The sequence below is a fragment of the Dendrobates tinctorius genome, unplaced genomic scaffold (assembly GCF_039654945.1).
Source record: "Dendrobates tinctorius isolate UK_male_01 unplaced genomic scaffold, ASM3965494v1 ptg000001l, whole genome shotgun sequence".
In the NCBI taxonomy this organism is placed as follows: Eukaryota; Metazoa; Chordata; class Amphibia; order Anura; family Dendrobatidae; genus Dendrobates; species Dendrobates tinctorius.
In genome coordinates this window covers 5,562,569-5,588,643 of record NW_027361669.1, presented here as the reverse complement: position 1 = coordinate 5,588,643, position 26,075 = coordinate 5,562,569, and the positions used below count along the sequence as shown (strand labels likewise).

The following is a 26,075-nucleotide window of genomic DNA, read 5'->3' as shown; positions in this document are numbered from 1 at the left end:
GTACGTGGGGAGGCTGTGTGAGACTCATGCTGTATATGAGGAGGCTGTGTGGGGCTCATGTTGTATATAGGGAGGCTGTGTGGGGCTCATGCTGTATATAAGGGGCTGGGGGGGGGTAAAGATGTATAGGGGATGATCTTGTCAGCATACTTAATTCTGCGCAATATTAAGTGATACAATTAATATTAATAAATTAATATTGAGTAGAATTAATTTCAAGCTATTAGTTCGGCCTTCCACAACAGCCATAGTCTCTCGTGGCCCCTCGGGAAAATTGATTGCCCACCCCTGCCTTAGATGCATTGTGTATAGCGAGTAAGGTGAGCCCCCTATGTATACAGGGTCAGATGAACCCCCGTGTGTACAAGGTGAGGCGCACGTACCCCATGTATAGAGATTGCTTTTTATTCTTAGCTGTCATGTCATCAATCGTACAACAGAGGGCGCCAAAGTAGCGTCCCACGTAGTTTCGCAGCCTACGCTGTATGTGTGTATGTATATCTGCATTCCTGCCACCATAGTCTATGCTGTGCACGACCACCGGCTCCCAGCATCAGCTCTCTGCGGGGACTACAGGGGCCAGCATGCTTTGCGGAGAGAGGGCGGCGCTGGGCCCTGCCAGGCTGTGCGCGGCTCAGTGGGCAGCAGGCGGCCTGACTCCCGGCTGGTGAGCGGCCCGGGGGAGGTGACAGCGTCTGTAATGCAGAGGGGAGTTTCCAGGAAGTGCAGTGGCCATATTGGATCCCATTGAGAGCTGGGATTGCATCAATCAGACGACCTGAGCTCGGGAGACGCCGGGAACAGCCAGCATGGCCGCCACTGATGTAGAGCGGGCGAATGTGAGTACGTGGGCCCGGGAGCCAGTCACTGGGCACCAGCAGTGGGAAAGTTTCCATCACCGGCGCAGCTCGGTGCTGTGTCCTGGGGCTGAGCCACAGGGCACCTTTCTTGGCATGCTGGGCACCGCTTATTCCTCCCCATAGGTGTCAGGGTCCCCACTGTGCTGGACAGGGGCTGCACTGTGTATTTGGGAAGGGGCACTGTCAGCATGCTGGGCTGTCCTCATTAGGGTGCATATGCCAGCAGACACCCATCAGAGGGACCTTTGCCTGGCCCCAGATGAATGGGCAGCCTGAGTGTCCATCCTAATACTATAGGGGTCGTCCATAGGAAGAATATGGGAAAATGCTTAATAGAGAAGCGGGCCAGCTGTTCTCATGCCGTGCAGGGGGCTCCTTGGCATGGAGGGGCAGACCCAGGAGGCAATAATCTGACATGGTCCCTGGCAGGACTCAGCATTGCCCGCTGCCAGTAGCCAATGCTCCTAGACTTCTCCTGGCTCCCAGATTTGGCTGACTGGCTACCTGTGGCCATCCAGAGAGTATGAGGACACTTTGTACTTAGAGTTTATAATGGCTGTAAAGGGTTAATACACAGACAGGGGGTGTCAGGGTGTCTGACATTGACCTTCTCCCTGTGTCGGCCAGCTGTTTGACAGCTGCTCTGAACTCTGCTGACTATTGTGCTCATGGCCGGCTAGTCTTACTCCTGCTGTGCTCAGCACTGGTAGTGGGTGTGGGACCCTGTGGACAGGAGTGGAAATGTCAGCAGGTAGAGAGGCCTGCGAGCCCGGACAGTCCCCCCCCCCCCCCCAGGTAGAGAGGCCTGCGAGCCCGGACAGTCGTCCCCCCCCCCCCCCCAGGCACAGAGGCCTGCGAGCCCGGACAGTCGTCGTCCCCCCCCCCCCCCCCCCCGGGTAGAGAGGCCTGCGAGCCCGGACAGTCGTCGTCCCCCCCCCCCCCCGGGTAGAGAGGCCTGCGAGCCCGGACAGTCGTCCCCCCCCCCCCCCCCCGGGTAGAGAGGCCTGCGAGCCCGGACAGTCGTCCCCCCCCCCCCCCCCCCCCCGGGTAGAGAGGCCTGCGAGCCCGGACAGTCGTCCCCCCCCCCCCCCCCCCCCGGGTAGAGAGGCCTGCGAGCCCGGACAGTCGTCCCCCCCCCCCCCCGGGTAGAGAGGCCTGCGAGCCCGGACAGTCGTCCCCCCCCCCCCCGGGTAGAGAGGCCTGCGAGCCCGGACAGTCGTCCCCCCCCCCCCCGGGTAGAGAGGCCTGCGAGCCCGGACAGTCGTCCCCCCCCCCCCCGGGTAGAGAGGCCTGCGAGCCCGGACAGTCGTCCCCCCCCCCCCCGGGTAGAGAGGCCTGCGAGCCCGGACAGTCGTCCCCCCCCCCCCCCCCCCCCCCCGGGTAGAGAGGCCTGCGAGCCCGGACAGTCGTCCCCCCCCCCCCCCCCCCCCCCGGGTAGAGAGGCCTGCGAGCCCGGACAGTCGTCCCCCCCCCCCCCCCCCCCCCCGGGTAGAGAGGCCTGCGAGCCCGGACAGTCGTCCCCCCCCCCCCCGGGTAGAGAGGCCTGCGAGCCCGGACAGTCGTCCCCCCCCCCCCCCGGGTAGAGAGGCCTGCGAGCCCGGACAGTGTCCCCCCCCCCCCCCCTAGGTAGAGAGGCCTGCGAGCCCGGACAGCCGGACAGTCGTCCCCCCCCCCCCCAGGCACAGAGGCCTGCGAGCCCGGACAGTCGTCCCCCCCCGGGTAGAGAGGCCTGCGAGCCCGGACAGTCGTCCCCCCCCCCTAGGTAGAGAGGCCTGCGAGCCCGGACAGCCGGACAGTCGTCCCCCCCCCCCCCCCCCAGGCAGAGAGGCCTGCGAGCCCGGACAGTCCCCCCCCCCCTCCCCAGGCAGAGAGGCCTGCGAGCCCGGACAGTCCCCCCCCCCCCCTCCCCAGGCAGAGAGGCCTGCGAGCCCGGACAGTCCCCCCCCCCCCCCCCCTCCCCAGGCAGAGAGGCCTGCGAGCCCGGACAGTTCCCCCCCCCCCCCCCTCCCCAGGCAGAGAGGCCTGCGAGCCCGGACAGTTCCCCCCCCCCCCCCCTCCCCAGGCAGAGAGGCCTGCGAGCCCGGACAGTCCCCCCCCCCCCGGGTAGAGAGGCCTGCGAGCCTGGACAGTCGTCTCCCCCCCCCCCCCCCCCCCAGGCAGAGAGGCCTGCGAGCCCGGACAGTCCCCCCCCCCCCTCCCCAGGCGGAGAGGCCTGCAAGCCCGGACAGTTCCCCCCCCCCCTCCCCAGGCAGAGAGGCCTGCGAGCCCGGACAGTCCCCCCCCCCCCTCCCCAGGCAGAGAGGCCTGCGAGCCCGGACAGTCCCCCCCCCCCCCCCTCCCCAGGCAGAGAGGCCTGCGAGCCCGGACAGTCCCCCCCCCCCCCCCTCCCCAGGCAGAGAGGCCTGCGAGCCCGGACAGTCCCCCCCCCCCCCCCTCCCCAGGCAGAGAGGCCTGCGAGCCCGGACAGTTCCCCCCCCCCCCCTCCCCAGGCAGAGAGGCCTGCGAGCCCGGACAGTTCCCCCCCCCCCCCCCCTCCCCAGGCAGAGAGGCCTGCGAGCCCGGACAGTCCCCCCCCCCCCCCCCTCCCCAGGCAGAGAGGCCTGCGAGCCCGGACAGTCCCCCCCCCCCCCCCTCCCCAGGCAGAGAGGCCTGCGAGCCCGGACAGTTCCCCCCCCCCCCCCCTCCCCAGGTAGAGAGGCCTGCGAGCCTGGACAGTCGTCTCCCCCCCCCCCCCCCCCCCCCCCAGGCAGAGAGGCCTGCGAGCCCGGACAGTCCCCCCCCCCTCCCCAGGCAGAGAGGCCTGCAAGCCCGGACAGTTCCCCCCCCCCCCTCCCCAGGCAGAGAGGCCTGCGAGCCCGGACAGTCCCCCCCCCCCCCCTCCCCAGGCAGAGAGGCCTGCGAGCCCGGACAGTCCCCCCCCCCCCCCCTCCCCAGGCAGAGAGGCCTGCGAGCCCGGACAGTCCCCCCCCCCCCCCCCTCCCCAGGCAGAGAGGCCTGCGGGCCCCCCGGGTAGAGAGGCCTGCGGGCCCCCCGGGTAGAGAGGCCTGCGGGCCCCCCGGGTAGAGAGGCCTGCGGGCCCCCCGGGTAGAGAGGCCTGCGGGCCCCCCGGGTAGAGAGGCCTGCGGGCCCCCCGGGTAGAGAGGCCTGCGGGCCCCCCGGGTAGAGAGGCCTGCGGGCCCCCCGGGTAGAGAGGCCTGCGGGCCCCCCGGGCAGAGAGGCCTGCGAGCCCGGACAGTCCCCCCCCCCCCCCCTCCCCAGGCAGAGAGGCCTGCGAGCCCGGACAGTCCCCCCCCCCCCCCCTCCCCAGGCAGAGAGGCCTGCGAGCCCGGACAGTTCCCCCCCCCCCCCCCCCCTCCCCAGGTAGAGAGGCCTGCGAGCCTGGACAGTCGTCTCCCCCCCCCCCCCCCCCCCCCCCCAGGCAGAGAGGCCTGCGAGCCCGGACAGTCCCCCCCCCCTCCCCAGGCAGAGAGGCCTGCAAGCCCGGACAGTTCCCCCCCCCCCCCTCCCCAGGCAGAGAGGCCTGCGAGCCCGGACAGTCCCCCCCCCCCCCCCCCTCCCCAGGCAGAGAGGCCTGCGAGCCCGGACAGTCCCCCCCCCCCCCCCCTCCCCAGGCAGAGAGGCCTGCGAGCCCGGACAGTCCCCCCCCCCCCCCCCTCCCCAGGCAGAGAGGCCTGCGGGCCCCCCGGGTAGAGAGGCCTGCGGGCCCCCCGGGTAGAGAGGCCTGCGGGCCCCCCGGGTAGAGAGGCCTGCGGGCCCCCCGGGTAGAGAGGCCTGCGGGCCCCCCGGGTAGAGAGGCCTGCGGGCCCCCCGGGTAGAGAGGCCTGCGGGCCCCCCGGGTAGAGAGGCCTGCGGGCCCCGACAGTCCCCATTAGGTGGCGAAGAGCTGTCATTTGTGATCAGTATGATGGGAGCAGGTCACGTACTTCATAGTAGATGACAGGTCAGTGGTCCCCCGGGGGGATCCACATGGTCTATCTGAATGTTTTGCAGAATTCCATGAACTTGCGGCAGACCCTAGCTGCTCTCATGCATGAAACTGCAGAAGGTCAGAAACAAATCAATCACTTATAAATTCACCATCCTCTAAGCAGATTGTGGAGTTGTGCACGGCCGAGGGTCTCCTGGATGTATTCCTATGAGGCTGCCAAGTTCGGGTCAGGACCCCCATGGCCCGTCTGTACTCAGACCTTGGTACATGGATGTCTAAATTCTGGCTGTCTTCCCCTTTTCAGGGCTTGCAGGGTACCATGCTTGGTAATGTAGTAGGGTAAAAGCCACATCCAAATTCACATGCAGATTTATTGCAGCCTTGTGACCAAATCTGCAGTTCTCGTTTTCTGCAGGGGTGAATATGGCCAGCTCTCCTGACACCGACTAATCAGTCCTGACTCTGTAGGAGAAAAATAGTAACGCCCAGTTGGCAATTTCTTCACCACATATTTTTAGGAGAAACAGCACAACGTATTAAGGAAATATGCTCCAGGAATTATTATTATTATTATTTATTGTTATAGCGCCATTTATTCCATGGCGCTTTACATGTGAGGAGGGGTATACATAAAAACAAGTACAATAATCTTAAACAATACAAGTCATAACTGGTACAGGAGGAGAGAGGACCCTGCCCGCGAGGGCTCACAATCTTCAAATGTTATATCATGGGCACTACAAGCACTGTATTTACTAAACTAGACATGCTGGGGGACCAAAAGTTTTCCTTAAAGGGAATCTGTCAGCAGGTGTTTGCTCCTTCATCTGAGAGCAGCCTGATTTAGGCAAAGACCCTGAATCCAACAAGGTATCCCTTTACTGGGCGCCTTAGTTCTGACAAGAGTTTTAGATTAGCAGACCTGAGAAAGCCCCCCCCCCACCAGGCTCTGTATGTACATAACTATAGACAGTGAGCTGCTTATCACAGGAGAGGGCGGAGCTGGACTAGTATGCCCTCCCTGCTGTAGTCACCAGGTGATAAAACCTTCATTGTAAGTAAACAGCACACAGCCTCATAAGTGACACATTGTTGAATTCTGTTTAACCCTACCTCATGCGGTCCTCCTGCTGGCAGATTCTGTGTAAGAAGGTTCTCTGGGGCTTGAGCGTTGATGGACTCTCCTGAGCCACAATCCGCTCCTTAGATCTGGACTCGGTGACTCGGCAGGGATGTTTAAGATTACAGTGGCTTCTCAAGTTTTTATAGGCGTTATGAAGCCAGTGAGAGGCTGCATTACAAAGTGTTGGACCCCTTTAACGTGAGATTCACATGTTCTATATTGTTTGTGCTGTTTGCGAGCTCCTTGTACTTTACTTTCTAGCCTCCGATGACAACAATGGCTCCTCTGTCAGCACCTTGTACTGTGGTCGGTACAAGCCCTTGTTTCATGGGATTAAGCAACAGATATAAAATAACAATGCCCTGTGGCTGAGTTACACGACTCCGTATAATCGGGGTTAGGCTCCTCTAATCTCTGTATAATGTTTAGCTCAGCGGCCCGTGCCAAGGACCCTGATTCTTGTACCAAGTCTTGTCAGACAGGTGTCTGGATTGTTCCAAAAGTGGACTGTGGAGCCTTCATACCTATTGTCGGGCCAGCCTTCTTCAGAGCTAGCAATAAACCGGCATGCAGGCCATAAACGTTGAATCAAGTGATATCTGCGATCAGGTATCTTATTTCCGAGAAGTTCACGCAATGAGCTGTTAGGATCCATGAGCCCCTCATAACGCTTCCTGAGAAGTGACGTGCTGCTAAATAACATGTCCCCTGTGAAAGGCGTTGGAAGCCTCATTTATTTTGCCATTACTGTAAATTGCTGAGTATTTGTCCACGTGGAAACTCTCTTAATTTCATGTGTGAACAAGCCCTCACAGCCACAATAGCGGTGCCTAAGGGCTGCATGTGGGGTGCAAGCCCCCAGCTGGAGATCACTACTCTCCATATGGCTGCGGGTCATTTGTACATGAAATTGGAAATGATGCTCATTTCACTTTCCAGTTCATGGTGATGGGTGTTGCGATGGTCGGAATGGTCGTGTTGCTGCGTTCGTCGGATTGGTCCCGTGTTGCTGCGTTGGTCGTGTTGCTGCGTTGGTCCTGGTAAACTGCGTTCACGTGATTGTTCTTGATGGCTTTGCATCTTAAGGCCCCAGATGGGTGATTTTCGTGTATCTGTGTCATTTCCATTGTAGCTTAAGCTGTAGACTGAATTTCTTGTTCTGGGCATGATGTGCCTAGAGCAGTGATTTTATGTCACGCTCTGCATCCATGATGAAGAGGAGCTTAGACATTAGAAATGTAGGGTAAAGCGCTTCGCCTTCTGCACTCGCACATTCCTATGAACGCTGTAAAAAGCCATACATTCCACAGACGTAGGCTCCATCCAGAGTATGTATTACTGCGTAGACACCAGATCCCGGGAGCTGGGTACACACTTGCTGCTGATCTAGTCTGTTATGGCTCCTAGATCAACGCTACTATCGGTTTGAGGATCAGGTATAACAGGTGATTTAATTTGTGCGATCGATCTAACAGTGCCATTCCATTCTTTATCTCTTTCGGCATGTTCTTCCCCAGCTTCTTGTAATATTCTCCAGTTATCTTGAGAAACCCCTCAAATAGTCGGGACTTGACTAACTTAGATTACTGAATGTCTCTTCTCATTGCAATACAAGGAAGCATATGCTCTACATGTGCCGCAACTTATATGTACACACAAGCTTTTTTTTTTTTTTTTTTTTTTTAACATTTAGGGTATCATAAATGAGGTTGAAAATACCGGTATTCCTTTGTGACAAACGTTCTGTAGATTATTGGGATTTACAGAAGACTCTGTTGCAGATATAAAGTGCACTTGTCCGCCGAGTTGTTCTACGAGTATAAGCTGGGTATACATTGTCCTCGCGTCCCTGGCCTGGTGTGCGTGGCTCCGCCGTCCCTGGCCTGGTGTGCGTGGCTCATAGCCTCATATTGTTCCGCAGAATCTCATACTGCACACCTCAGCTGCTGCAGAACCTCATACTGCACAGCCCTACACTTGAAAATAAAGTCTGCACCTTAAGAGGATGTGGTGATGAATGCAGTCTATTTATTCCAACTATCAATTGATGATGATGTGTTACTGGGCGTCCTTTTGGGCAGCTATGGGGTGTACCTGACTGGTGCTTAAAAAAAAAAAAAAAAGTAGTGTTTAGTCTGTGTGCTACCCGGCTTTCATTCTTTTTGGTACAGATATGATAGGGATAGACAGGATAAATGGATAGAGCAGATTTCTAATCTGCTTTTGCTATTGAAAACATTATTTATGAGCTCAAAAACCTTTCAGGTGATGCGGTTTTTTAAAAAGCTGATCTGCTTTTGCAGCTGAAAAACGTATCCTCAAAAAACGCAGGAAAAACGCTGTGAATGTAGCCTTAGATCAGGAATAGAACAGCCATTTATAGGACATTTCATAACTTTCCCAAATTCCTATGAAAAAATATTCAGCACATTCTGCATTGAATTACTGTACCCAATTTATTATATATTTTAGGAGTCGGTCCATTTTATACCGACTCCGACTCCACAGCCCTGCTTTTAAAAGACCACTCAGTTGATTTCCCAAACCCCAATTATGAGCACAGTAACCTACTCGCCACTTACGTCTTCTGAAGTTTTCATCGGCACCCTCGCATCATGTGGTCACCTTTGTGACCTGCCGAAACGGTGTCTGCTGTGGGCATGGAGGTCACTTTTTGAATTTTCGCTCACTCACACTTGCGTGTAAATCGGACGACTAGGTCCAATGTTATCCAGTGAGGTAGTACAGATCTGTGGATTTTTTATTTTTTTTTTAACTGTATTCGGCAAAAAAAAATCCGATGGGTGCTTGAAATAAAAAACGTGTGATATGGACCATTAGTATGCCATACTATTTTCACGGATACATTACAATTCTGCAACATAGGAAGCTAAATGGTTAATAGCTGTGGAGTAAAAAACGGATGGTATACGGACAGTACACGGATGACAGGTTTAGAGAAAATCGTTCCGCTCTCCTGGATAGGAATGTGACTGATTATACGCAAGTATGAGCGAGCCCTTAGTCTGTGATTCTCAGAAAGAGGTTCTCTCATAAACTTACAGTAAGAAAGTCACTTCTGTCCCACACAACAGAAACTGTGACTCAACCGGTCACAAATGTGGTGATGTGACGCAGAACAGTGACTGGTGCGGTCGTCATCACACACAAACACCCTTACTAAAAAAAGAAAAAAAATTGCGCTTGGTTAAAGTTGGTATACATGCAGCATATAAACGCATGTTCACTTTGGCTGTAAAACATTAAAAAAAACCTACAAGAAGCAAAATAAGCATAAACCTTGCTGTGACTAAATAAGTAAAAAGCAAAAGTGCATCTAAATAACCCAGAGTTCTTAGTGTTACTGTTTTTGATTAAAAAAAAAAAAATAGCATGAAAGCCATCCCACCATCGACATGGTGACCCTGGTCGGAACGGTCCTACGCTGTCTTAATATTGAAAACCTTAGGACCGTCTCGATCAGAGTCACCTTGTCGACGGTGGGATGGCTTTCGTGCTTTTTTTTTTTTTCTATCAAAAACAGTGACTAAGAACCCTGTGTTATTTAAAAGCACCTTTGATTTTTGCTTATTTAGTCACAGCAAGGTTTGTTTATTTTGCTTCTTGTAGGTTTTTTAACCTTACTATAAAGCTGGAAATAAAAAAATCACCTAAGGTGTCCTTTTAAAGAGTGTGTGTTTTCTCTTATCACATGACTATTTTAGGCTTCATTGACAGTTTGTAAGACTTTTTCCACGACGTCCTAACCTGACAGCACCATGGGGTTGTCCTTCCTTCATCACAGGGACAGGAAATGCACGAGAGGTTAAAAGGTCCCCTCCCACTCTCAGACTCCAGTGTTTTTCCTGTCCCTGTAAGGACAGACACGAGAGCGCCGCGGAGGAAGATAGCCGCGGCATCCAAGAGAGCTTACCAACGGGCCAGGGGGATCGAGATCCAGACACCAGCTCTCCCCGTCAGATGGTCCGAGGCGGCACCCCCCTAAGGGGGGTTCTCCGCCAGGCATCCCGTGGAGCGCTGCTCCGGGACTTGGAGCCGCTTCCCCTCAGCGGGGCTCTCGGCTCTCGCCGTCACATGCTGCATCATCCCCAGGCCCGCATCACTTCCGGGCGCCAGATGACAGCTTCCGGTGGTATCCCAGCGTGGACGGAGCAGCGACGCGGCTGGGGCAGCGACGGCTGAAGCGGCAGACGGCGTGAGGATCAATCGACACACTCAAGACAAGGTAGGACGATGGGGTGGGTCAGCGGCACGGGACACCGCCTTGGAAGGCGCTGTGGAAACCTGGCGATCACCCTGAACCACCAATGTCTGTAAGTAGTAAACAGGATGGACATACTTAAGACAGGAGCTTTAACCAAAAAGCTCCTGTACTTTGATAGCAAAAGACAGCACCGACTCCTGCAGCTTCAACCTCCAGGAAACCAGGCAGAGCTAATACCCGTCCGTGCCAGCATTTGTCAAAACGCCTAGCGTTAGCCGGGCAAATCACCTGGACTGACGTCTCTGCTGAGAAGGAACCTCGGCGGCTGCAGAGGGTGGGAGACTGCAGAGGACAGGGCTTGAGATTCCCCCTGTGCAGTGGGGGAAACTTCACGCCTAATACAGTTATCCCAGGTGCTGACAAGTCCGTAAGCGCATGTCGCACGGAGCTGAGATGCGCATAGGGGTCAGATAGGAGGTCCACACTTATGTCCCAGGATGGCTACCTTCTCAGTCTTCCACCCCACACTAAGAGGTGTTAGGCTGAGCAGCCGGAGCTAGTCAGGTGTTAGCCGCTAGGCGGCCAGGATGAGAGTCCGGTCGATCATCGGACGAGTATAAATCATTCTAGAGGAATGGGAGGACGCTGAGAAGTGGCTCGTTGTCGCCTGAGACTTCAGGCTCTCCTACCATCAACCAGGTTAACACTTGGGATGGAGTTCCTAGGATCAACAACCCAGGGGGGTGTCAGGGAACACTTCAATTCCCTTAGAAGATTCCTCTAGCCCCCAAAAGACCCAGGGACAGGCTCCTAAAGAGGGCTTGGGTCTGCAGTAGCAGATAGGCCACATCGGTCGCCTGATCCACGTATCTAGGATCAACCAGTTGGAGCAGCCACCGGCTATTCTAGGCTGAGCGTGAGTGTATTCGTCAGGTGGCAGCCGCTGAGCAGCTTGAGCCTGGGCTGGGACCCGAATGGGAGTCAAGCCCATGCTCGGAGGTCCGACAAGTTACAGGGGAAACCCCTAGAAGAGATTTCTTAGAGGACCTTTCCCTGGGAGAGTTGCAGCTAGATTCCTGTTGGACGCTTTGGCCGTATCGGTGTGTTTGCGGCAAGGAATAATTCTGTACCCAAAACGGCTCGCCAGGCCTTATGGATGAAGATCTGGTCAGGGGCTTACCTTTCAGACAGGAAGGTAGTTGGACCGGTCTTAGATACAACACGGAAGAATGCCACTGACATTAAAAAAGGGTCCCGTGGGAAAGCAAAGGGTTTCCCTTCATAGGTCCCGTCCTTTCCAAAGGCAGGAAGATAGAAAGAGGGTAAATCGACTCTCTGGTATCACCAGAAGGGGGGAAAAGTAGGATCCCCCTTCTCACTCAGGACAAAGTTCCTCAACAGGCAGTGACACCATACTGGTTGGGGGCGCCTCAAAACACTTCCTGGAACCAAGGGCTCATCCCCCAGAACCAGCGGATCCTGAATACAGGTTCCCAGTGCTATACCTGCGAATTTATAACCCCCCCAGCACGGTCTGTAGTTACGAATCCTGGGCCAAAACCCTTATAGACACTACATGGGCAGACGTAATAGATCTACTAAGATCAGAAGTAATGGTCCCGGTTCTAGGAACACCTCCGGTGGAGAGTCGGACCATTATAAATTTAGAACCACTAAACCATGGGATCCGATACAAAATTTCGAACGGAGTCCCGAAAACCACCATTTCCTGAATAGATCAGATCGCCACAACAGGCACAATAGATCCAGAGGCACATACTATCACGTTCCCATCCACCCTTACCCTCAGAGGTTCCTGCGGTTCGCACTGGAAATAGGAAGTGGATACTACCATTTAGTTTCTGGCTCTGCCTTTCGACCTAGCTTCAACACCCGGGGTTTACGAAGCCGATCGCCAAGATCAGGGCACACTTAAGAGGCCTAACCGGTAGGACTTTCTCAGCATCAGAGCTAAGAAAACAACTTGATGGGGTAATCACCATGCCCAGAGACCTAGGATTGGATCCTGAACAATGCAGCCCGGTACCCGGGAAGAATTCCTGAGAGTCTCGTTAGATCTCAAAACAAGAATCTCGTTTATCGGAAGAAAGAAAGGAGGCCATCAGGAACAGGGTTCATCAGCTATGGCGAGATCAAATATCCAAAAGATTACACTAAAGGTCCTAGAGACCCTGACAGCAGGCATACCCTGCGTAAAGTGGAACCAGGCTCACACAGGAGTCTACAAGGAAATTCAGTCAAATAGGACAGAACAGCAGACCGCTCTTGACAAAGAGACTCGACCATCCCCAGCCTAAAATCATCTCCGAGACAGGGAACGGGTCACAAGATCCATCAGCCCAGGGGACCTCGGATCCTATCACCATACAAGACTATCATCACGGACGCCAGCAGGAAAGGGGGGCCCATCTGGAAGGTACCTTCAAGGACATGGCTGGAAAGCATCAGTTTACAGTCCTCAAACTACAGAGAGCTACGAGCAGTTGGGAGACACTTAAACGAAGCCGGTCGAGTCCACAGGGCCAACTTAGGAAAGCCAGGTCAAACATTGTAACCACAGTATCTTTCCTACACCACCGGGGGAAAGCTTCAGGACCTGGCAGCCCGCACCTTCACCTGGGCAGAGAACAGGGTTCGCTCCATATCAGTGATACACCTGCAGGGCCCAGGAACAATATAGCCAACTATTTGAACAGACAAGAAGTCTGAGCCACCGAGTGGGAAGTGAGTGAGGAGACATTCGTAGGCTTACGCCATCAGGGAGAAGCCCTCAGCTAAATCTTTTCGCGACAAGGAAGAACACCAAGCTACAGGGATTCTTCTCTCGGTCCAGCAGACCATCCAAAAAAGGGGTCGACTCCTTGAATGGGAGATGGAGTGGGGGACTGCTATATGGTTTCCCCATATGCCTATAATACCGAGAGGCCTCAGAAAGATCCAGGGAAAAGCGAGTGACGCTAGTAATACTCTTTGGGCCCAGACGAAGTTAGTTCCACCTCCGGAAGAAGATGACTCAGGAAGGACCGCTCCATCTACCAACGCCAGAAGATCTACTTTCCCAAGGCCCAGTTCGGCACCCAAATCTGGGGAACCTACAGCGGCAGCACGGATCCCGAGAGAGGGATCTTAAGATCCAGAGGTCTCTCCCGACAAAGTGATCTCAACGATGCAAACCAGCTGTAAGCCTGTTACGAGGGCAATCTATCATAAATCTGTGAGAAGTTCTGCTCAGAAGGTGGTAGTATCCCCATGGATCCATCTCGCCCAGAGATCTCTCAAATCCTTGACTATCCCCAGTCAGGATTTAATAAAGGTCTAAGTCCAAAGCACATGGGAAGTTCAGAGAGCAGCTTGGAGTACTCTAATTCACCTTGGCATCTCATCCAGGGATGGCTCGTTTTACAAAGGCCATACAGAGATTAAGACCCACAGTGCTCTGGGGGACCTAAATCTGGTACTTACCGCTCTACGCAGACCCCCATACGAGCCAATATCAGAAATGTCACAAGACTTACAAAAAAAAAAAAGGAAAAGAAAAGAAAAAAACATCCTTTTGGTAGAGATCTCCTCAGCCAAGCGGCTGGGTAACAGCCAGGCCCTGTCAGTCCAGAACTCCTACATTCAACTATTCAACGATTGCATGATGCTAAACGCATCCCAGGATTCCTTCCTAAGGTAGTACCTCCCCAGAATTTAAACCAGGAGATAGTCCTACCCTCATTCTGCCATCCACGGAAGACGGAGTAAGATTCTTTCCCTCATTTGTCGTCAGACGAGCAGTCAGATGCTACTTAGAGGCCACTCAGGAGTGGCGACTGGACGCAGAATTGTTTATCCAATACAATGGTAGAATACAATAAAGGCGCATCTACGCTCACCCTGGCAGGGTGGATAAGTCAATTATCTCCTCCGCATACGACACTGAGGGATTACCTACCAGGGACCTTAGAGCTCATTCAACTAGGGCGATAGCAACATCATAGGCAGAGAAGGCGGGAGCCTCAGTAGAGCAAATATACTGGGCCGCCACTTAGTCTACACTAGACACTTTCTGTAGACACTACAGATTGGACACGCTAGCAGCTAACCAGACGACCTTCGGTCGGTCGTAAGATGCTAAAAGCAGTAGTCCCACCCTAAGCGAATTCCTACTTTGGTATTCCCCATGGTGCTGTCAGGATAGGACGTCCTGGAAAACAGAGATTAGACCTACCGGTAATGTTATTTCCAGGAGTCCATCCTGACAGCACTGGTAGTTCCCTCCCGAAGATTTGTATTGGTAATAATATGCTTGTACTAAATCTAAATAAATAATAATTGCATCCATACTGGTGTGGTACTTGGAAAATCACTGGAGTCTGAGAGTGGGAGGGGACCTTTTAACCTCTCGTGCATTTCCTGTCCCTATGATGAAGGAAGGACAACCCCATGGTGCTGTCAGGATGGACTCCTGGAAATAACATTACCGGTAGATCTAATCTGTGTTTTTTTTGTTTTTTTTTTCATATTTGAGCATGTCACTTTTTTTAAATGAGTCCTGAATTAAACCTCACCAAGTTGGGTATTGACCAATCCCAAGGCTGTAGAGTGCTTCCAGAAAGTTTTTCAAAACTGTTTCAGAAAAAGACCCCACAAAGCTGTTTCCTGAAGCTGTTTCCTCTCGAAAAAAACTTTTTTTCAATGACGCAAAAATGTTTGTGAACGTAGCCTTAGTTAGTGCTTGTAAGCCCTAAAGTGTAACTTGCTAGACTCGCGCATGTTTTTACAGCGCGCTATGCCATTCCTGTGATATTCGAATAAATTTACAATATCTCCCTAGGCAAAGTGGAGTGTCCCCACTTGGTCTGACAGTCAGGACTGATTGGATAGTGTCAGACCTACTGGTATATATGAATGTACCATCCAGTTACCAATTTCTTCCTATATTTCTAGGAGGAAAAAGCAGGAACAACACATCGTAGAGTTATAACAAAAGACTATCGAGAATTTAGATCATGGAGAATACAATTATTTACTAAAACAGTCCTGTCGGTAGATGACCCAAATCCTACTCAACACCTTTGTAATCCAGATGTTCCATTTTGTTGCTTGTAGGTGTCACAATATTCCTATTGTAGGCCCTGTAGATAATTGAGCGGTTGTGGTCGGTAGAATTGACTTGTGGCCTAGCTGCCTCTGCTGATATGATGGCTCCTGTGCAGCGGTGTAACTAGAATGACTGCATTCTGTAAGAAACTTGCTCGGCCTGCAAGGTCACCTTAATGTGTTAGTGTCAAGGGTGGGGTAATGGCGGGGAGCACAGTCCTCACACATGTAGACGCATGTATTCCTTGTGTGTGGTTTTCTTTTAACGCCCATAGAGGTAGAAGAATGGTAGAATGGGCAGCCAGCCAGTGCCCAGATGAATGAAATAGTGCATGGGAGGTTTACCGGGAGGTATAACTTTGGTATCTTTGGCCAGTAGATATTGAAGGGGCACACAGCTGTAGCTCCAGGCTCCCCTGTACAGTGTGCTCCCGGCCAGACTGATTAATGGGCTTACAGAGAACCAGAGAGGTCTCTTATCACAGAGCAGACATCTGTTGTTGGCGGGATAAGCATGCCAGAACACTTTACATTTCCTGCAGTCTGGGACTACCTGCTCATTTATCAGGTTTCCGGCCTGGCCTCTTACTACTGATATTGGCATGACATGTAATAATTAGGGGAGATCTGACAGTCGTCATTCTCTTAATCTCAGAACATAATACCTAGCCCTTCTCAGTGCCATCGGGCATTGCGTGGCATATGGAGCGGTCCATAGACTAGCTATCTCACTGCTCGTCTCATTTTTAATGAGGGCTTCATTCTGCTGCATGGGAAATGTCCACCTCTTCAGACCAGACCACAGCGTGGGTGAGGGCTTAGTCTACTTCTATTTACTACAATTGCACTCTTCTTCCATTTATCTTACAAATTCAGTATAAATTGTTCTCCATCTTGGTCAACATTGTTTATATGAAAGCATTTAGTCCTTGTGTGCTGTAAATCTACAGGAGACGTACAGATAAGTGATATTATGTGACAAACGCTCTTTTTGTTTACAATGTTGACGTGCCAGTCTACCCAAGTGCCCCTACCGGCAATCACTGGCGGCTGCCTTTGACGTTGGTGGATGAACCGGTCAATAATGACTGGAGGGGAGCACCTCGTGATGGGAGATGTGTGTAGTTTTTTTTTTTTTTTTTTAGTGTTTTCATCTGCCAGCTTTCCTAACTTTTTAGAAAGTAGGCAGAGCTCGGCTGAGAGCATGTATGGCAGAGCGTGCCCAATAAATTCTTCATAATTTTAACATGTTTTTCCTCGAACAAAGTACATTTTAATCAATAGATCTTGGAATAAAATTTTGCTGATCTCATATGCCCCTGCTGTGTACTGTGTAATGGCTGTGTCTGACCGTACAGGAATGGTCTGATCATACCACAGCTCCTGGTCAGGGTAGAATCAAAAGAGAGTATACAGATAAGGCAGCACGGGATCACAGCTGCTGCTTTCTGTGAGGTAAAACATGCTTTTAAACATGCTGGGAAATGTTTTACCTCACAAAAAGAATCATCTGTGATCCCCTGCAGTAATGTCTGTATACTCTCTTGCTTCCTCCCCTGCCCAGGAGCTGTGGTATGATCAGATCATGTCCCTGTACGGTGAGACACAGACATTACACAGTACACAACAGGGGCACATTTATAAGATTACCTCAGCACAGGAACATGTTATTTAATACATCCAATTGTGTATCATATTTTCCCAAGAGTTATTGATTTAAAATAATAAAAATAACTTATTTCTATAGCGCCGACATATTCCGCAGCACTTTACATTTCAGAGGTGGGATTTGTACAGACAATAGACATTACAGCATAACAATAATCACATAGATTATAACAAATACCAAGAGGAAAGAGGGCCCTGCTCGCAAGCTTACAGTCTATGAGGAAAGAGGGAGACACGAAAGGTGGGTGGTAACAGTTGCCCTGATTGTATGGACCAGCCATAATGTTAAGTGTGTAACAGTACAGACACAGAGGGCTAATGGATGCATAAAGCATGTGGGAACATGATGCTGGGAATCTGGTTATGGTAAAACTTTTGGCTGTGCCACACAGGGATAGATTAGGTTAATGTGTTGAGGCGATAGGCCAGTCTGAATAAATGCGTTTTCAACAAATCTACTTTGTTTGTAGGAAAACCCCTTTAAGCTACAAAAATAGCAGAAATATATGCCAAGTGTTAACTGACGTACATTTCTAACGTACAATAGCTAAAAAATGCACCAGATTCATTGAGGTGCATGCCTTGTAATAAAACTGGTGCATCTTGTTCCAATGCGCACTTCACCAAGACTTGATGAATCGGGCCTATGTCATCTGTAAGTGACAGATCCTTGGCCCTTATCGCTGGGCCCATAGCTGTGATATAGGCACTTGGGTCGGGGGGGTCTTAATTCTAACGACAGACCAAACTAAATTAGTCCAAATACCAGATCCCTAAATTAATCCAGACAGCGAACCAGACCCCTCACCTCACGCAATGGTGAAGAACAGTTATGGCAGTATAGGTAACTGGCACTCTGGGCAGTCATGGGCACCCAGGAGTTTGGGAGTCAGATGGGACATAATACTCCTTGGATCGGGTGAGCTGGCCTGTTATTGCAAGCAGGATAATTGCACATACTGCTACCTTCTGTATCCACATTGATGAATGTTCTTTGCTTATGGAGCTCTGGTTTATTAACCCTGTGGTAGTAGCTGGTTGTGGTTATTGCATCTGCTCTTCAGAGTAGTGCAGTGTTATATAATCGCCCCCCCCACCCAGGGTGGTATTGGATAGGATCTAGGGGGAGATGTCTGCTTCAATTTACTTGTTCTTTCCCCGAGGGCCGCGGCTCACGTTGCAGATCCTCCTGACTGGCATTTCGATTATTTCTTTAATTTAATAACATTTTAAACATGGCTAGGGGAGCTTGTGGCTACTGCTGGGCAGGGTGCGGAGTAACAAAGCTTCATTTCCTCCTCACATTCCTCACATCGTGGAATGGCGCTCACCAGATACTTTCATCTTCTAACCGTATGGTATAGTCTGACATCTTATTGGGCCTACATGATGCGTTGTCTGGCTGAAGCTACACTTTCTGTTTTCTACAGCATATGTTGCTGTCTGTTGCCTGCTGGGAGGCATGGCAGCTGCTTTTTTTTTCTTTTTTGTCTGTTTGCTCGCTCGTGGCAGTGCTGAAAATAAAGGGTTAATGGTTGGCACCAACCACCCGAAGGTTTCCATTTATATTCTGGGTTTCTCTTGGCAGCTTCAAATAAACACTTTATTTCCCCCGTACATTGACATGAGAAGCACGTACCCCATGTCTGCAAGTTTTTCTCTTGAATACCAACTCAAGCTCAGCATATAATGGTCACTGATGCCCCACTACCTCCCTGACTAATTACAAAAGGTTAGATCAAAGCAGGGGGCATCCATTCTAGTTTGTTTAACCCCTTAGTGACTACACTATATTGACCTTAAGGGCCTGTCACACTTAGCGATGCACCAGCGATCCCGACAACGATATGGATCGCTGGTGCATCGCTAAGTGGTCGCTAGTGAGCTGCCACTCAGGCAGATCTCACCAGCGATGCAGCAGCGGTGGGCGGTCACTACTTGCCGCGTCGCTCGTCTCCACAGCAGGAAGCTGACGACGAGAAACGGCCCAGGACGTTCTCGCGCAATCAGCGATAACCAGGGGGGAGCCGGTCGGAGGTAAGTATCACACATAGCAATATCGCTATAACGTCACAAAACCAGTGACGTAGCAGCGATATTGCTAGCGATATCGCTTAGTCTGACGAGGCCTTTAATGACCAGGCCAAATTTTGTAAATGTGACCAGTGTCGCTTTGTGGTAATAACTCTGGAACACTTCAATGGATTCCACCGACTCTGAAATTTATTTTTTTTTTTCTCCAGTGACATATTGTTCTTCATGTTACTGGTAAATTTTGGTTTGATATGATTTGCATATATTTATGAAAAATAGCTAAAATGTTCACAAACAATTTGAAAGTTTTGCAACTTTCAAATTTTAAATTATGCTCAATCAATACCACGCAAAATTATTAGCAAATAACACATCCCACGTCTATTTTACATTTGCATTGTTTTTAAACATTTTTTTTTTTTTTTTTTTTCATTGGGAAGTTAGAAGGGTTCAAAGTTAATCAGCAATTTCACATTTTTCCAACAAAATTTACAAAACCTTTTTTTTAGGGACCGCCTCACTTTTGAAGTGACTTTGGGGGGCTTATATGACAGAAAATGCCCAATAGTGACACCGTTCTAAAAACTGCACCCCTAAAGGTGAAGCACCTTCAAGAAGTTTATTAACCCTTCACGTGCTTCCCAGAAATTAATGGAATGTGAAAGGGGAAAAAACTTAACTTTTTTCTCACCAATTTTGCTTTAGCCCCAATTTTTTTACTTTCACATATATGGTAGGCAATTCCCCCATGTCGGTTTTTTTGCCGGTCTTACATCCGCAAAGCATGCAGGGCAAGACTCGAGCATGTCGCTCAAGCACCTGTGATACTTGTTACATACCTGATGCAAACTCGAGTTGCGAGCCCTTGTGCTCAGCGCTAGTCGTCATATAGTCCATTTTTGTTTCTTAACTATTGAACAAAGCCCAAGCCTATCCCTTACGGCAAAGCATGACAAAAAATAAAATAAGAAAGATTCATCTAAGTGGAAGAGACTGAAGGATGATTTACTAATTTTTGGCTTTTCATCACTGTGATAGCTTGAGACCTCATTTCTCTCTCCTCTGACATGTATATCATGTCAAAGGAGAGAGGTTGTTTTTTTTTTTTTTTTTTTTGGAATAAAAATAATTTTTAATCTTTACAAATTTTGCACCCTTTTCCTTTTACATGCTTTGTTTCACAGTGCATTCAACTTCACCTACTTCCAGACTGCCCGTAGGCTTTAAACATCTGGTTGGTCTGGCACCTACTTTGCAGTAACATCTGTTCCCTACTTTGCTTGTGAACTTTGCAGCTTCTTCAGGGTTACCTTTTGGTCTCTGTGGTGCCTCTAATGAATGCCCTCCTTGCCCAGGCAGAGCGTTTTGGTGGGCGGCCCTCTCGTGGCAGGCTTGTTGTGGTACCATGTTCTTTCACTTTGGTGATGATGGATTTTGGTGCTCCAGGGGATCATGAGAGATTGGGATATTTTTTCATAACCAAACCCTGACTTGTACTTCTCAACAACTTTGACTCTGACTTGTTTGGAGATCTCCTTGGTCCTCATGGTGTTATTTTGTTAGTGGTGCCTCTTGTTTAATGGTGTTGCAGCCTCTGTGGCCTTCTAGAAAACGTGTGTATATGCTGACCGACCATGTGACACTTAGATTGCAAAAAGAAAACCGGCTCACCAGCGAAGGCATCTTGATTATCGGAGCACAGAGACGCAGTGTCGGGGCACTTGGAAGATAAATGGAAGAAATTCTCCAGCTCCACGATGTTGTGAAAAACAGGTTTCTTTATTCACATCAGACGATTACAAAGTGGGAGTAAAATGCCAGCATGGAAGATACAGATGCTTGCGTTCTCATCTCGTTTCTGGTGTCCAGGCACCCTTAGGCCTCTTTCACACTTCCGTTTTTGACAATCAGTCAAGATCCGCCAATTTTGAAAAAAACGTATCTGCCATTTTTCTTTGCGGATCCGTTTTTTTCCCCATTGACTTTCAATGTTAGTGTCCGTCAACATCCTCAAAGATTTCCAAACGGAGCTTGCAACGTTTTTTTGGCCGGCGGATCCTCCAGACACTGAATTAACCCCAAATTCTGTCTGGGTGCCGGAAAAAAAAAACCTTTCTTTTTTTTCAGGATCCGTGTAAAAACGGATCCTGTGCCATCCGTTCACATCAGTTGAGAACGGATCCGCTTGTCTGCCTTTTTGGCGGATTTTAACTGATGCAAATAACTGAAGTGTGAAAGAGGCCTTAGTCCTAGCGGCAGGGGTGTGAATTATGATCTGGGATTCTGTGGAGAGATGCACATTGTGCATGCATGAGTACTGTACATCCCCAAGCGAAGTGTTCTCCTTCTGCTAATCTGAATTGTCTCTGCGATTGGTGTAGTGAGTTCTCTTGTTGATCCCTTTTTATTTTCTGTAACTATATGCTGTTGTGCTGTATTGTTTTGTCCCCCAAGTAATTTTTTTTTGTATGTTTTTCATAAACACTGCCTCCCTTTGGATTAAATATGAAAGTTAATAGTTCTGTTCCTTTTGTTCTGTATGTCGCGCCTCGAAATCATACACTACCTACCAGGCCGCCAGCCAGCCTGTATAATAAAAAAAAACCACAGGTGTTAATAGTCAGCCAATCACGTAATTATCCAGAAGATGGGGGCAGCAAAGAACTGTTCGCAACAAAGATCGCAGCAGAGGGTTCTGCGTGACCTTCACGGGCTTTGATAAATCTTCATTTGTCTTTCCTAAACATAGTGCATTGTTGTCCACAATAGGAATCTCCATTGTTGGGGCATTGTAACATTGCAGATCACTATGAGGTGGGCACTCGTGTATTTGCTGTTTTCATGTTAGAAGCGGACACATTGTAAGTCATTTTGACGGCTTGTCACATTTGATAGTTGGTATGGCCTGTAAGGCAATCCTCCGACTCTTCGGCGTCTGATCCATGGAGCATTCTGTATGCTGGGAATGGCTGAGTGCATCATTACTAGCACAAAGAGTGATTTCAGAGGGGTTTTACCCTTTGCCTTCTGATCCTATTAATTTTAACTCTAAACCCCAGCATGGATTTTCTCATTGAATTTTGGCTCCCTCCTCAGCATCCCAGTAATGACCTCGACCAGTAAAAGAAACTTCCCAGCTGGGATAACAGTATTCTCATTCCTGCAGTTGATTCCCATAACCTTCTTTCTCCAGTCTGTGACTTTTCATTTCTATGTTGGGATGGAGGGGGTCTAGTTTTTTTTTGTGTTCTTCTAAGGATGCAGTAAAAAATCTGAAATGTAGGACCACCGAAAGGATAGAACCTGCTAAATCCTTACACTAATTATGGGGATTCATTTCTCTGACATCTTTTGTCCAAGTAATTTTCTGGTATGGTGTGTTTTGTTTTTTAACCCCTTAGTGACAGAGCCATTTTGCAGCTGAATGACCAGGCCAATTTTTACAATTGTGACCACTGTCACTTTATGTGGTTATAACTCTGGAACGCTTTAACGGATCCCGCTGATTCTGAGTTTGTTTTTTCGTGACATATTGTACTTCATGTTAGTGGTATAATTTCTTCGATATGACTTGTGTTTAGGTATGAAAAAAACGGAAATATGGCAAAAATTTTGCAATTTTCATAAATTTTTATGCCCTTAAACCAGAGAGTTATGTTACACAAAATAGTTAATAAATAACATTTCCCACATGTCTACTTTACATCAGCACAATTTTGGAAACAAATTTTTTTTTGTTAGGAAGTTATAAGGGTTAAAATTTGAACAGCGATTTCTCATTTTTACACCATTTTTTTTTTTTTTTTTAGGGACCACCTCACATTCAAAGTCCATTTTGAGGGGTCTATATGACAGAAAATACCCAACAGTGACACCATTCTAAAAACTGGACCCCTCAAAGTGCTCAAAGCCACATTCAAGAAGTTTATTAACCCTTTATGTGCGTCAAGAAAACTGAAGCAATGTGGAAGGAAAAAAATTAACATTTAACTTTTTTTTGCAAAAAACTTACTTCAGAACCAATTTTTTTTTATTTTCACAAGTGTTAAAAGAGAAAATAAACCACAAAATTTGTTGTGCAGTTTCTCCTGAATACGCCAATACTCCACATGTGGGGGTAAACCACTGTTAGGGCGCACAGCAGAGCTCGCAAGGGAAGAAGCGCCGTTTTGACTTTTTCAACGCAGAATTGGCTGGAAATGAGATCGGACGCCAAATGGAAGGAGCGCCATTTTGGAATGCAGACTTTGATGGAATGTTCTGCGGGCGTCATGTTGCGATTGCAGAGCTTCTGATGTGCCTAAACAGTAGGAACGACCCACAAGTGACCCCATTTTGAAATTAGACACCCCCCCCCATGAGCTTATCTACATGTGTGGTGAGCACTTTGAACCTCCAAGTGCTTCACAGAAGTTTATAACACAGAGACGTGAAAATAAAAAAAAAATCTTTTTTTTCCCCCCCACAAAAGTGACTTTTTTTTTTTTTTAGCCCCCAATTTTTTTTTTTATTTTCCCAAGGGTAACAGGAGAAATTAGACCCCCAAAGTTGGTAAATAGTGGAAACCCTTCAATTCTAGCTCTAGCCCTAATGGAAAAGTGAAAATAAATATATTTATTTTATTATATTTTCCTAACTAAGGCCTGTTTCACACTTCCGTTTTTTCAAATCCGTCAAAATCCGTTGTTTTCCGTAAAAAAACGGATCCGCCATTTTTTGCAGGATCCGTTTTTTTTGTCCCATAGCCTTCCATTACGGTTACCGCGGATCCGTCAAAAAAACGGATCCGTTTTTAAAAAAACGGATCCGTTTGCATCAGTTTCCGTCAAAAAAACGGAAACGGATCCGTTTGGCGGACACAAAAACGGAAGTGTGAAACAAGCCTAAGGGGGTGATAAACGGGGGGGGGGTTTATTTACTATTTTATTTTTTTTCATTTTGATCACTGTGATAGGGTTTTTATCACACTGATCAAAATGCACATTGAATGAATGGAATCTGCTGGCTGACAGATTTGGCGGGCGCAATGCGCATGCGCCCACCATTTTCTTCCTGGACCAAGGTGGTGGCACCCACCGGAGGAAGCAGGAGGGCCCGGGGACCACGTGGACCATTGGGAGGTACTGGGGGGGGATCGGGGACCCTATTTCTCTCTCCTCTGATGTGCGGTCACATCAGAGGAGAGAGAAATTAAATGCAAAATCGCGGCTTTTTTTTTTTTTGCGATAGCTGTTATACCGTTAACGGCGATTGCAAAAGCGGGGTCGGTAAAAAACGACCTGAATCATGTTCTCTGGGGTCTTGGCCACCCCCGGCAGCTGAGACCCTGGAGAAAATCCGACTCTGGGGGACGCTATTTACTTTCTCTTAAGTACCCTTAGCTACCGCCGTTAAAAGACGTATCGTTCGTTATGGGGTTAAGCTTAGCTATATATATATATATATATATATATATATATATATATATATATATAATATATATATATCTCTCTTTTTCTTGCCTGCCATTCTTCATTCTCTTGTTCAGAATTACATGCAAAGTTGTGCTCGTAGAAAAACTGCTGTCAGCCATTTACCCCATTCTGACCAGGCCCATTTTCAGGAATAGAACAGACATTTTATAGGACATTTCATAATTCTCCCAAATTCTTATGAAAGCATTTACAGCACATCCTGCACTGAACTGCTATACCCACTTTATTATATATTAGCTGAAGAGCCTGGTGCTGCCCGGGCATAGTAAGTAACTACGGTTATAACAAATTATGATTATATAATATACCTCTGCTGCATTGACTTGGTCTCTAATCTGAGCTGCTGTTAACCTGCAATTTCTGAGGCTGGTGACTCGGATGAACTTATCCTCCGCAGCAGAGGTGACTCTTGGTCTTCCTTTCCTGGGACGGTCCTCATTTGAGCCAGTTTCTTTGTAGTGCTTGATGGTTTTTGCCACTGCACTTGGGGACACTTTCAAAGTTTTTTCGGACTGACTGACCTTCATTTCTTAAAGTAATGATGGCCACTCGTTTTTCTTTACTCAGCTGCTTTTTTCTTGCCATAATACAAATTCTAACAGTCTATTCAGTAGGACTATCAGCTGTGTATCCACCAGACTTCTGCACAACACAACTGATGGTCCCAACCCCATTTATAAGGCAAGAAATCCCACTTACTAAACCTGACAGGGCACACCTGTGAAGTGAAAACCATTTCCGGTGACTACCTCTTGAAGCTCATCAAGAGAATGCCAAGAGTGTGCAAAGCAGTAATCAAAGCAAAAGGTGGCTACTTTGAAGAACCTAGAATATAAGACATATTTTCAGTTGTTTCACATGTTTTTGTTAATTATGTAATTCCACTTGTGTTAATTCATTGTTTTGATGCCTTCAGAGTGATCTACAATTTTCATAGTAATAAAAATAAAGAAAACTCTTTGAGAAGGTGTGTCCAAACTTTTGGTCTGTACTGTACATACATACATATTCATTTTTATATATACACTAGCTGAAGAGCCCAGCGCTGCCTGGGCATAGTAACTAACTACGGTTAGTTAGAACAAATTATGATTATATATATGAGTGTATAGCCCCGCCCACTCCGCATAGCCGCATTCACTATAATATCCCACATCATCCCGTCAGCCAGAGCCACTGGACTACTACCCCCCCCTAATATCCCACATGATTCTGTCACAGCCATCGGACTACTACCCCTAATATCCCACATCATTCCGCCAGAGCCACCGGACAACTACCATTAATATCCCACATTATTCCGTCAGCCAGAGCCACCAGACTGCTACCTCTAATATCCCACATCAGCCTGAGGTCAAAACCAGAGCGCTGAGTGGAAAGGTCCTAACTTCCATACCGAGGATCCCTTTAAGAGAGGCCTGGCGTCAAAACCAGAGCACTGAGTGGATTTGCCCTGACTTCCATACCAATGATCCCTTTAATAGAAGCCTGTTTTCAAAATCTGAGCGCTGAGGGATTTGCCCTGACTTCCATACAGGAGATCCCTTTAAGAGAGCCTGGGGTCATTACCAGAGCATTTGAAGGCAATTGCCCTGACTTCCGTACTGGGGATCCCTATAAGAAAGGCCTGGGGTCAGAACCAAAGCACTGGATGGAT

The 26,075-nt window shown here is 49.3% G+C and overlaps 1 protein-coding gene across 1 annotated transcript in view; it reads left to right on the top strand.

The window, feature by feature from the left end:
- Window positions 1-521: 521 nt before the first annotated feature.
- The window catches only part of SEPTIN8 (septin 8), a 62,703-nt gene continuing 37,149 nt past the window's right edge, over window positions 522-26,075 (top strand). Inside the window, exon 1 of the mRNA XM_073557353.1 lies at window positions 522-839. Within this exon, the coding sequence (XP_073413454.1) occupies window positions 810-839 (30 nt within the window). The 5' untranslated portion in view covers window positions 522-809. The remainder of the gene's footprint in view (window positions 840-26,075) is intronic.